This window comes from Bufo gargarizans, chromosome 11 (assembly GCF_014858855.1).
Source record: "Bufo gargarizans isolate SCDJY-AF-19 chromosome 11, ASM1485885v1, whole genome shotgun sequence".
NCBI lineage: Eukaryota > Metazoa > Chordata > Amphibia > Anura > Bufonidae > Bufo > Bufo gargarizans.
This window is the reverse complement of record NC_058090.1, coordinates 44,705,414-44,718,181: the sequence shown is the minus strand read 5'-3', so window position 1 is coordinate 44,718,181 and position 12,768 is coordinate 44,705,414. Positions and strand designations below refer to the sequence as shown.

Genomic DNA, 12,768 nt, shown 5'->3' with positions numbered 1-12,768 from the left:
TTGGAGGGGAGAGCTGTGTTGTAGCCGGGATCGTGAGGAACTAGATGAGTATTTGGCTGTGTAGCTAAAGTATAGGGGGCAACTGACTGTATATATGTATATATATATATATATATATATATATACTAGAAAAATTAGAATATCGTGAAAAGTTATTTATTTCAGTAATGCAACTTAGGCCTCATGCACACGGCCGTTGTTTGGGTCCGCATCCGAGCCGCTGTTTTGGCGGCTAAGGCTACTTTCACACTTGCATTCAGAGCGGATCCGTCTGAGACGGATCCGCTCATATAATGCAGACGGTGGATACGTTCAGAACGGATCCGTCTGCATTATATTGTAAAAAAAATTCTAAGTGTCAAAGTAGCCTCAGACGGATCCGTCCAGACTTTACATTGAAAGTCAATGGGGGACGGATCCGTTTGAAAATTGAGCCATAGTGTGTCATATTCAAACGGATCCGTCCCCATTGACTTACATTGTAAGTCTGGACGGATCCGTTTGCCTCCGCACGGCCAGGCGGACACCCGAACGCTGCAAGCGGAGGCTGAACGCTGCAAGACTGATGCATTCTGAGCGGATCCGCATCCACTCAGAATGCATTAGGGCTGGACGGATGCGTTCGGGGCCGCTTGTAAGCCCCTTCAAACGGAGCTCACAAGCGGAGCCCCGAACGCTAGTGTGAAAGTAGCCTAAGATGCGGACCCATTCACTTCAATGGGGCCGCAAAAGATGCGGACAGCACTCCAATGCTCCATTCCGTGGCCCCGCAAAAAAAAATAGAACATGTCCTATTCTTGTCCGTTTTGCAGGCAAGAATAGACATTTCTACAATGGGCCGCCAGTTCCGTTCCACAAATTGCGTAAGGCACATGGGCGGTTTCCAGTTTTTGCAGATCCGCGGTTTGCGGACCGCAAAAAATGGAACGGTCGTGTGCATGAGGCCTTAAAAGGTGAAACTAATACATGAGAGACTCATTACATGCAAAGCGAGATATTTCAAGCCTTTATTTGTTATAATTTGGATGATTACAGCTTATGAAAACCCCAAAGTCACAATCTCAGGTCCCCTTTGCTCAGGGGGTATGGATTAATTACCTGACTAGAGTGTGACACTTTGAGCCTAGAATATTGAACCTTTTCACAATATTCTAATTTTAAGTTGCATTACTGAAATTTTTTTACTTTTGCACGATATTCTAATTTTTCGAGTTTCACCTGTGTGTGTGTATAAATATATATCTCTCACAAAATGTAGATAGGGTCAGTAAAGGGAAAGCAGCACAGGTTACAATAGCAGATAAAACTAATGCTTACTGATTTCATGTAATTGCAGGGCTAGTCTCTGGTTAGCTGTATGTGACAGGTAGTGGTGGAAGTTATCTGCACTCTGATTGGTCTTGTCCGTCTCTGGTTGTCTGTATGTGCGAGGATACAGACTGCTCTGGGGTAGTGGGGAGGTTATCTGCATTCTGATTGGTCCTGCTAGTTCATGTAAGGAGAGCAAGGGCTTATGGGAAGTGAGGGAAATACAGGATGGCCTCAAGGACATTAAGTGCTGCAGAGGCCATTTTTGGAAGATGCTGAAATAGAGGCACAGAGAAATATGGTTGCTAAGGGCTGAATACAGACATCAGAAAGGTAAAATTAACTGAAAAATAAAGCTTCATCAATACTTTCCCTTCAGCATCACATGTGTTAGGAATTTCATTTTTGGTAGTGAAATGGCAGTTACACTTTAAGGCCTCATGCACACGACAGTGTTTTTTCACTGTCAGTGATTTGGCTTCAGTGGTCCGTGTCCGATTTTGCTTCAATGGTTGTCTGACAGGGAAAAAAAAAAGGTTAATGAAAAGTGTAATTTTATTGCACCAAAGTCTTGGAAAAAAACGGACGCAGACAGGGATGACATACCAGTGGTGCATCCGGTTTTTTTTGACAGACGTTTTCCACTGACAAGAATAGGACAGGTTATATTTTTTTGACAGACTGGAATCCTGGATCACGGACGCGGAGAAAAAACGGAGGACTATCAGTTTTTTTTCACAGCTCCATAGAAATGAATGGGACCTCTGCTAAACTGTGAAAAATGACAGAACGGACGCGGATGCACACAACGGTCGTGTGCATGAGGCCTTACTCTGAGAGAAGAAAGGAGAGAGCAGTCAGAAACTGGAGCAGTGGTCTACTGGATTTATGTCAGATTCTGCAGCACCAGCAGCCGGGCGAAGGACCTACGCACACTCTATAGAAGCAAAATGATGGGCAATTTTTAATTGGCGATAATTTAGGAATTTGCTTCATTTTGCTCGTAGGAAGCAAATAAACAATAGTAAAACTTAGTGCAAAGATGTTTATAGCCTTTAAATCAGGGGTGCACAGCCTTTTCTGGTTGGGGGCCACGTTGTGAGCCTGAACCAATTCCAAGGGCCAAAAATAAAACTTAAAGGGGTATTACCAACTGAAATACTATTTTTATGGCATATTTAACATACAGAATATCATAAATGTCTAGTTACACTTCTAGTACTCCCATCTAATGGGAAAATACATGAACGATACATGTGAGCAGCCACAAGACATAGATATACATGTCTGTTACCAGATGATTGGGGGCCACACAGAATGGTATTGAGGGCCGCATGTGGCCCCCGGGCCGCAGGTTGTGCATTCCTGCTTTAAATGCTACTGTATGACACAGACCCCCACTGATATTAGGATAAGCCATCAATGTTTGATAACTGGTAAACCCATTTAAAGGGTGATCCCATCATGACTCACTGATGATCAGTCGATATCTCCAGGGTAAGCCAAACAACTCCGCTTGCTCACACATGAAACTGGATAGGCAGTGAATAATACAACATTCTGCAAGTGATACATGGTCCTGTCAAGTAGAGTATATGGATTGAGGTTGTCCTGGTGAAACAAGAGCTTTAAAGCATGTGTTCACTTATGAATATATTATAGAGTTGCTTTAGGCTGAGTTCTCTGTGAAGTGCTGGATTTCGCAGGATCCATCATTGCCGGATTCTGTACTTCTCCAGCGGATCCTCATGGACTGTAATGAGGTCCGGCGGGGATCCAGCCGCTTTCCAGCATAAATGCTGGGTTTCGTCCAGACAAAAAAACGTTGCATTCAAGGTTTTTTTGTCTGGCCAACAACCGACGTTTGTGCTGGATTGACGGAGATGTGACCTCGGCTTTACATAGCAGTTTGGTCATTGGCATTTTAGGCTACTTTCACACTAGCGTTCAGAACGGATCCGTCAGCTGTTATATGCTAAAATAATGCAAAGTGTGAAAATAGCCTCGTACGGATCCGTCCAGACTTTCAATGTAAAGTCAATGGGGGACGGATCCGCCTGAAGATTGAGCCATATTGTGGCATCTTCAAACGGATCCGTCCCCATTGACTTACATTGTAAGTCTGGACGGATCCGCACGCCTCCGCACGGCCCGGCGGACACCCGAACGCTGCAAGCAGCGTTCAGCTGTCCGCCTGTCCGTGCGGAGGCGAGCGGAGCGGAGGCTGAACGCCGCCAGACTGATGCAGTCTGAGCGGATCCGCTCCATTCAGACTGCATCAGGGCTGGACGGCTGCGTTCGGGTCCGCTCGTGAGCCCCTTCAAACGGAGCTCACGAGCGGACCGACGAACGCTAGTGTGAAAGTAGCCTAAGCCGTGTGGACGTTTTGACTCCATGGGAATCATACATTCTCCATCAGGGCTTGTGAGCTGTTTACAGCAGCCTGTAGCTTATCCATAGCTGCCTTCTACATAAACCAGACAATATCTGCTCATGCATTAGATCAGGGATCAGCAACCTTCGGCACTCCAGCTGCTGTAAAACTACAACGCCCAGCATGCAAACATGCTGAACTGTTCTTCTAGCTCCAATAGAAGTGACTGGAGCATTCTGGGAGTTGTAGTTTCTGAACAGCTGGAGTGCCGAAGGTTGCTGATCCCTGCATTAGATGGACATTACCGCCCCTCGCATGTAATCATTGGCAGGCTGTCACTGCTAAAGGAATTAAAGGGAACCTGTCACCGGGATTTTGTGTATAGAGCTGAGGACATGGGCTGCTAGATGGCCGCTAGCTCATCCGCAATACCCAGTCCCCATAGCTCTGTGTGCTTTTATTGTGTAAAAAAAAAACCTGATGTGATACATATGCATATTAACCTGAGATGAGTCCTGTATGTGAGGCGAGTCGGGGACAGGACTCATCTACAGTTAATTTGCATATGTATCAAATCTGGTTTTTTTTACACAATAAAAGCACACAGAGCTATGGGGACTGGGTATTGCAGATGTGCTAGCGGCGATCTAGCAGCCCATCTCCTCAGCTCTATACACAAAATCCCGGTGACAGGTTCCCTTTAAATCTGACAGCGCCATGATATTAAACGCGTTTCCACTCTTTAGATATTGATGACCTATCTTCCACATAGGCCGTCCATATCAGGTCAGTGGGGTTCCAATACCTGGCACCCACCACAGATCAGCTGTTTTTGGAAACAAGACAGCGGACCGAGACGGATGCAGATGGCTCCATCCAGTGTGTAGTGGTCATCCATGACTGGGAGCTGAGCTGCAGTAACCTCTCATACCCACCACACTGTGGACCCAACCTTCTGCTACATCTCCATACCCTGTTTTGTTTCTGTCTCCAGCCAAAATAGCTGATCTGGGAGGGTGCCAGACTCCGACCACTCTGATTTTAATGACCCATTCGGAGAATAGGTAATCAAAATCTTAAGAGTGGAAAACTCCTTTAAATAAATGCTGATATGATCTAGAAAGGAGCATTTTGTTGCATATTCTCCCAGTAGCTCAAACAACCTGACCCATAAGGCTAGGTTCACATCCACATCAGTTGCAAAAAAATAAGAAAAACCAAATGAACCTATTATAAGCAATAGATCTTTTGGGTGTCCATCATGTTATAAATCCGTCCCGGCCCTAACTTTATTTTTTTCTGTTCCTATAAAAGAAATTAGAGTGCAGATGTGAAACGATGAGGTGTAATGCAGAGCCTCCCCAGCATCACATCTTTCCATCATGTCAGAGCTGTCCATGTCCCACGAGGACTAGTTTACACAGAACCAGTTAATCTCCAAGCACACCGAGCGCCGTCACTATGGGATCCCTTCTGAATAGATGGTTGATGAGGAAGAAATAATCCTATCAGCTTTTATGGGAAAATCTAGAGTAATTTTATCCCTGACTGTAAATGATGGAGTAGTCGCAGTGATGCCAGAGTATCTTGTACAGGTAATGATTGGTTTTATGCATGCAGATGGTAAAGGGAAGCTCCGCTCATGACGGAGTTTAAAATAAGTATAGAATAGTGTAGGCAGATGTAATCCAGTAAAAAAAATATATATAATTTTTTTTTTTTTTATAAATACGGTGTATATATATATATATATATATATAGTGAACGGTATACTTTTAATCCTATGGGTTTAATCCTAATGCCCTCAACTGGACTGTTTATTGCAAACTGCTAGCAATTCATTAGTAACTTCTAGAAGGAATAATAAAGGAATAGCACAACATAGGCATAATAATGGATGCTCCAGAATTGTTTTTACATGGGAAATGCAAAGAATTACTTTAACATACATGTCAGGAGTGGTGACCGGTCTTCTAACATTATTAAAGGGGCTGGATGAGGTTAGAAAAACATGGCTATTTTCATAATTGGCCCGACTCTGGTGCATATGCAATTCCTGCTATTGCAGCTTAGCCCCATTCTTTTGAATAGAACAGAACTGCAATACCTCAAGTGCATGTGACGAGGGAGGCGCTAGTTCTGCAAGAAAGCAGCCATGCTTTTTTCTAAGCTCGTACAGCCCCTTTAATATCATCTGCACAAGACTTGCTCCATGTTCTCGTTTTTCGTTCCTTCTTACTTGCACAGGATCTGTTCTAAAACCCCCTTGTATCTAGGGAGGAGACACCGAGTTTTATCTGTATGGAGAAAATAGCTTATGCCAAATGGGTGCAAAGCCTAAATTCCAATACATGATAATGAACTAGAACATGTAAGCCCTTGTGCAGAACTCTGTAGAAAGCGGACATCCTGCAGAACATGTCCGGGCTGCTCAATGTTATTGTGTATTAATGGGTAGAGCTTGTTACGTAGAACCAGTCACCTCTGACTACGACTACGTGTAAGTAATTTGTCATGAAAAGATGTTTATTTTTTATATATTTTTACAGAAAACATCAACTTCATAGAACAAAGCACACTGCCAATAGTGTAAAAAGCTAATCTTTATAAAATAAGTAATACGGTAAATACCACGGATGTAGAGATGAGCGAATTTCATATTTTGAAATTCGTTCACACTTTGTTGGTTAAAGGTGAATTGTGTTATGGATTCTTTTACCACGGACCATAACGCAATTCTATGACGGAATGAATAACGGAATGTCTTTAGAGGCATTCCATTATCCATTCCATCATAATAGAAGTCTATGGGCTGCAAAACGGATCTGTCGCATTTCCGGGACGGATCCGTTTTGCAGCCCATAGACTTCTATTATGACAAAATAAATAACGGAATACCTCTAAAGACATTCCGTTATTCATTCCGTCATAGAATTGCGTTATGGTCCGTGGTAAAAGAATCCATAACGCAATTCACCTTTAACCAACAAAGTGTGAACGAATTTCAAAATATGAAATTCGCTCATCTCTACACACATGTATAGACACATAGACCACTTAAAATTCATAATAGCTTCCATATAACGGTAGAAGATGGGGAAAGTACCCTTAACCCTTTGAGGACCAAGGGACGTATTTGTCCCATGTTTTGAATTGCCTGTATCATCTGATTAAGAACTTAAAATACTTTTTTGGGGGGGTTTGAGTCAAAATATTAGTTCTTATCAACAAATGGATCTAGCTTTATTATTTTTATATTGATGATGGTAATCTTTTGGTCGTTAAAGGGGTTGTCTCACTTCAGTAAATGGCATTTATCATGTAGAGAAAGTTAATAGAAGGCACTTACTAATGTATTGTAATTCTCCATATTGCCTCCTTTGCTGGCTGGATTCATTTTTCCATCACATTATACACTGCTCATTTCCATGGTTACGACCACCCTACAGTCCAGCAGCAGTGGTCATGCTTGCACACTGTAGGAAAAAGCACCAGCTTATGTGCAAGCACGACCACTGCTACTGGATTGCAGGGTGGTCATAACCATGGAAATGAGCAGTGTATAATGTGATGGAAAAATGAATCCAGCCAGCAAAGGAGGCAATATGGAGAATTACAATACATTAGTAAGTGCCTTCTATTAACATTCTGTACATGATAAATGTTATTTGCTGACAACCCCTTTAAATAATGTTAGTATAGAACCAGTCGTTATCATCAGTCCTAAAGTAGACAATAGTAATGATACATAAAAGAAAAGCCTTAATACCATACTAAGTAAATACAGACCAAAGGGCAACAGAAACCAGTCTAAGCTAAAGCTATGCTATAAATGACATTGAAAAGCGATGAAACTAGTTCACCAGACATGCATGTAAATGGTCCCTGAGGCTGTAATAGTACAGATAGATGATGTGGAGCACATTCCTGTGTATTACACAATACCAGTGCCGTTCTGGGAGTGGTGCCCTCTGGTATTGGTGACTACAGAAGAGGCCATTGCTGTTGTTAGTACTATACTGTATACGTGTCATTTTTTATTTTTTAAATACTTGACATTGTTCACCATCAGCCTGGTATGTATGTATCTATCTCTCGATTGTATAGGTTTAACACACCAATATTGGTCTGATACTGGGTCACATTTATCTAGCATCTAGAACCATCTTTTCTGATAACTATTTTTGCTATTCCTGTATTATTCCTCCTAGAAATGTATAAATAAATTGTCAACTGGGTAAAAAGTGGTCGCTCCACATAATGTGAACAGTATCAGAGTGTGCAGGGACACAGCTGGTAACACCCAGTTTTCCATTTATTCATACATTTCTAGGAGGAGTGACAGTAGAACAGCACAATGTAAGGCTACGTTTACATCTGTGTCGGAGGCTTAGCTCGTCAAAATAGTGGAAAGAAAAGTCCTGCATGCAGATATATTTCTCTGCTAAGAAAACTCTTCTAGTGGAAACCTAACGGATCCCATTATAGTCAATGCGCTCTATTAGGCCCTGTTCCTGTCCGTTATGTGCTGCATCCAGCACTTCCGTTATTTTCATTCTTCTGCTCCTATGACGAAGCAGAACAGAAATGGTAATGCTAATGTGAAAGCAGTCTGGTATGCTCCAAAATTGTATTAGGTGGGTGACAGCTCCTCTTTAACCCCTTAGTGACCATCCATATGTATTTTTATGGCGGTCACTAAGGGGCCCTAGGCTGGGCTGCTGCTTTTTTATGGCGGCCCAGTCTAAGCGCTGCACAGGGGACCGTGCAGCGGGGACCTGGCTCTCGCATGAGAGCCCGCCCCAGCCCTTCTCTAAGGCTGGGTTCAGACCTGAGCGTACTGAACGTACGCTCTGTATGCGCGATTGTACGGGCGTTTGCAATCGCGCATACAGAGACAAACGAACGCCCATTGTCGCGCGTTCCCGCTGAAGTCTATGTACGGGAACGCGCGACAAGACGCCCCAAAGAAGCTCCTGTACTTCTTGGGGCGTTTTACAGCGCGATCGTACGCGCTGTAAAACGCTCATGTGAGAACCATTCCCATAGGGAATCATTGGTTCTTGCCTGTTGAGCGTTTTAGGCTACTTTCACACTAGCGTTCGGGCGGATCCGTTCTGAACGGATCCGCTCATATTAATGCAGACGGAGGCTCCGTTCAGTACGGATCCGTCTGCATTAATAACTTTAAAAAAATTCGCAAGTGCGCAAGTGCGAAAGTAGCCTGCGCGGATCCGTTCAGACTTTCAATGTAAAGTCAATGGGGGACGGATCCGCTTGAAGATTGAGCCACATTGTGGCATCTTCAAACGGATCCGTCCCCATTGACTTACATTGAAAGTCTGGACGGATCCGCACGGATCCGCACGCCTCCGAACGGCCAGGCGGACACCCGAACGCTGCAAGCAGCGTTCAGCTGTCCGCCTGTCCGTGCGGAGGCGAGCGGAGCGGAGGCTGAACGCCGCCAGACTGATGCAGTCTGAGCGGATCCGCCTCCATTCAGACTGCATCAGGGCTGGACGGCTGCGTTCGGGTCCGCTCGTGAGCTCCTTCAAACGGAGCTCACGAACGGAAACCCGAACGCTAGTGTGAAAGTAGCCTTACAGCGCGTAGGAATGCGCTGTAAAACGCTCAGGTCTGAACCGGCTGTAACAGACCGGACCAGCAGGAGTGCCGATCTGGGCTGTTTAACACTTTACATGCCGCAGGCAATGGCGCCCGCCGCATGTAAAGTGCTGACAGAGGGAAAGGACTCTCTCTGTCTCCCATCAGCACCCCGCAAATGCGATCGCGGGGTGCCGATGTGTGTAAAGGCTGCCTGGGGTCTGATGTAGGTCCCAGACCAGCCTTGAGTGATTTCCAGCAGGCTGCACCTCTCTAGCGCAGCTTGCTGGTCAATGTCAGAATAGCATTGCCAATAAAATGCAATGCACTATAGGGATAATGCATTGCATTTTAAAAGCAATAAAAAAAAGCTGTCTGTTATTGTCCCCTTGTTGGACTATTAAGTGGTAAAAAAAAAATTTTTTTATTCAATTAAAAAAATCCCATAAAAAAATTATGCTTTTTAATGAAAAAAATTGCAAAAAAAAAAATCTTCCCCATATGTTTGGTACTGCCACGTCTGTAACCACCCAGACTACTTAAATATCACGTAAAATTATCCCCTACGGTGAACGATCTGATTTAAAAAAAAAAAAAAAGAGCATCTGACAGCAAGATCAACCTTATTAAACCAGGCATTGTCTGGTAGGGTTGATCATGCTGATAAAAAAAAAAACATACCCTGATTATGACAGTACAATTGATCAGAAAACTGGATTTATATTCATATGCAAATAAGCTTACTGAAGCCCTGAGGGGCTGGCCAGACCCCATGAAGCACCAGATTGTTACTCCCTTCTCTTGGATTGACACGTCTAGACTTCTGGTCTAGCCTAGTCTTCTTTTGCCTTCTCCATGTTCCCAGTCTATGCTGGCACAGTGGATCGTCTGCTGCTCTCCAAGAAGCAACTGTCACAAGTAGTGCATGTCCTGGACTGAATATGTTCATGTTAAATTGGGCTAAATGTTATACTGTCTCACCCCAGTGCTGGATTCACAGTTACACTGCTCAGTACTGTTGTATAATGTCTCCTACCCGGGAAAGTACATGGATTTTAAGTATTCGCGCCTATTGGATAGATTCATAACCATGGTCATTACCACAAGATATTTAGTGCACAGGAGAATGGACATCTCTGTGGGCTGAGCCTATGTCTATGTGATCGTATCTCAAACCTGTATCTGCCCACATTTCTGATTATTTGTTCTGTCTTTCCCCAGATACAAACGTCATCCGATACATCCAGTTGGCAGAAATGAAGCTCAGTAGATGTTCCCAAAGAGAAAAGGAGTTATCATAATTAAGAAATCTATTTGCCAATGGGATCACATGACTGTTTTATCACTGCGAGCTGTGCGGGTCAGGGGTCCTGTATACCTGACCAGTTCCACTGCTTTACAGACGCAAAGGACCTGGAAATGTAATTTACTGTATGTGTAATGCTGTCCTCTGCTGCAATGCACTCTGCCACCTGCTTGCACCCGCTATGTTGAAAAGGGAAGGAGGGGGTGGTGATGTCGACAGGGTGCAGATTTCACCTTAAACCCTCATTTATGTTTTTTATTTGCTTATGGGTCAAACTGTTTTTATCTTCTGCATCATGTGAAGTCTTTCCGGCCCGGCTTGTCACCGTAAGCTAATTTTATAGATCTGTACTTGTTAGAAACACTTCTACTGCTAAGGGCGAAAGCTCCAGCCCAATTACAGAACAGAGGCAGGAAGCGGGCACTTTACTAATGGCCGCAGTCCTGATTACAGAGTATATCCATGTGTGCAGATTGTCGTCTCAGCCCATCCAGCACTGATTACAGGGAGCGATACTGTACACTACTTCCCATAGCGATGCTAAGTTCTTCATTACAACAACCTGTAGCCGAAATCTAGAACATTTCATCTAATAGGGAACAGACGTTCCTGAGCTTCTAACTATACACAGGGCTTTCATGGCTCCCCGCTTCTGAGCTGCATGTTACAGATTGTTGTATGCTTTGAAGAATGAGGACACCTACCTGACAACCTGTCTTTTTATGTTAGATTGTACAGTTTTCGCCTTTTACTACTGCAATAGCCTGGGTTCATTAACTTGAATTAAAGAAGTACTTCGGGAAAACATGAATTCAAAGTACTAGATGTACAGTTTATTTTATTTTTATTATATGACCTAGAACTATTCACTTCTTCAACCGATGATGTAAGGTTGTGTATTGTTGTTTTTCCACCTTTGGATGTGACTGGTCTCTAGGGGTTTGGACTTGTTCTTATCTGCTGCTTATATATTTTAGATCCCTTGGACTCTTCTATAAATGTGCAGGCTGGACCGAGCATGCATTTATTTTATTTTTTTTTACAATGGAGAGAGGCGGAAAAACAGCTGGCAGCTGCTTATCTCCTGCAGGACAAAGAATTTGGCAACCCAAGGTGTCTGACACTTCCTCCACCCCCAATATCCACTGTCTTTGGATAGGCAGCATATATGCATTCTATAATAGGCTCGTCCCTCTGCTCCAGACAGTATTTATCCATATGACCATCTTAAAGGGGTTGTCCGGTCATCAATATCAGATCGGTGGGGGTCCGACACCCGGCACCCCTACCGTTCATCTGTATGAGGAGATGGCGTGCGTGCACTCTCCCATAGCTCTTCCTGCTGTCCATAGCAAAGCAGCAGCAGAGACGGCACGTGCCGTCATCTTATACATCTGATTGGTGGGAGTGTCGGACCCCCGCTGATCTGATATTGATGACCTTCCTGAGGATGGGTCCTCTATATTAAAAGCCCGGACAACCCCTTTAAGATTGAAGGAAGCAATGTTCACATGTACACAGTCCATAATACAGTGTACAGAATTGTATATCGTACATTGTGTATATAGGACTGACTCTTCCCCTAGTGCTTTCTCAGGTCAAATTCAGTCCTAGCATCTTTACACGGACTATCCAAAAAATAATTGAAGGGATTCTCCAGGAATGAAATATTGATTACCTATCCTTAGGATAGGTTGTCGATATCTGATCGGTGAGGGGCCAACACCTGGCACCCCCGCCAATCAGCTCTTTGAATGGGCTCCTCATACTATACCAAGCATAGCACATACATTGTCCAGTGGCTGTGCTTCATATTGTAGCCAAGTCCGCGTGACCAACAGACGTGACCGTGGACAGGCCTCTTCAAACAGCTGAATGTGCCGGGAGTCAGATCCCCTCCGATCAGATGACCGATCCTGAGGACAGATCAATACTTAATACCCTTTAAATATGACCTCTGCACCCATTATGTTGGGGAGAAGTGTGCCTAATTCATTGAAGCCTCTGGTCCAGGAGTAAGTGTCTGACTATTTTACGCCTGCTATGAGCAGCTGTGCATTTGCGCCTTGGCTTGAGATTTATGACTGGACTACGCACACTTCTCACTTGTTTCTTTCTCTTGTTGGAGTTAAAGACAAATGTAGCAGGTTTTTTGATATAGGTAATTTCCAACAAA

General features: G+C 43.9%; 1 protein-coding gene across 1 annotated transcript in view; it reads left to right on the top strand.

The window, feature by feature from the left end:
* Nucleotides 1-11,409, top strand: part of TTC9 (tetratricopeptide repeat domain 9) — a 41,584-nt gene extending 30,175 nt beyond the window's left edge. The window contains exon 3 of the mRNA XM_044271445.1: nt 10,508-11,409. Within this exon, the coding sequence (XP_044127380.1) occupies nt 10,508-10,587 (80 nt within the window). The 3' untranslated portion in view covers nt 10,588-11,409. The remainder of the gene's footprint in view (nt 1-10,507) is intronic.
* Nucleotides 11,410-12,768: the final 1,359 nt, after the last annotated feature.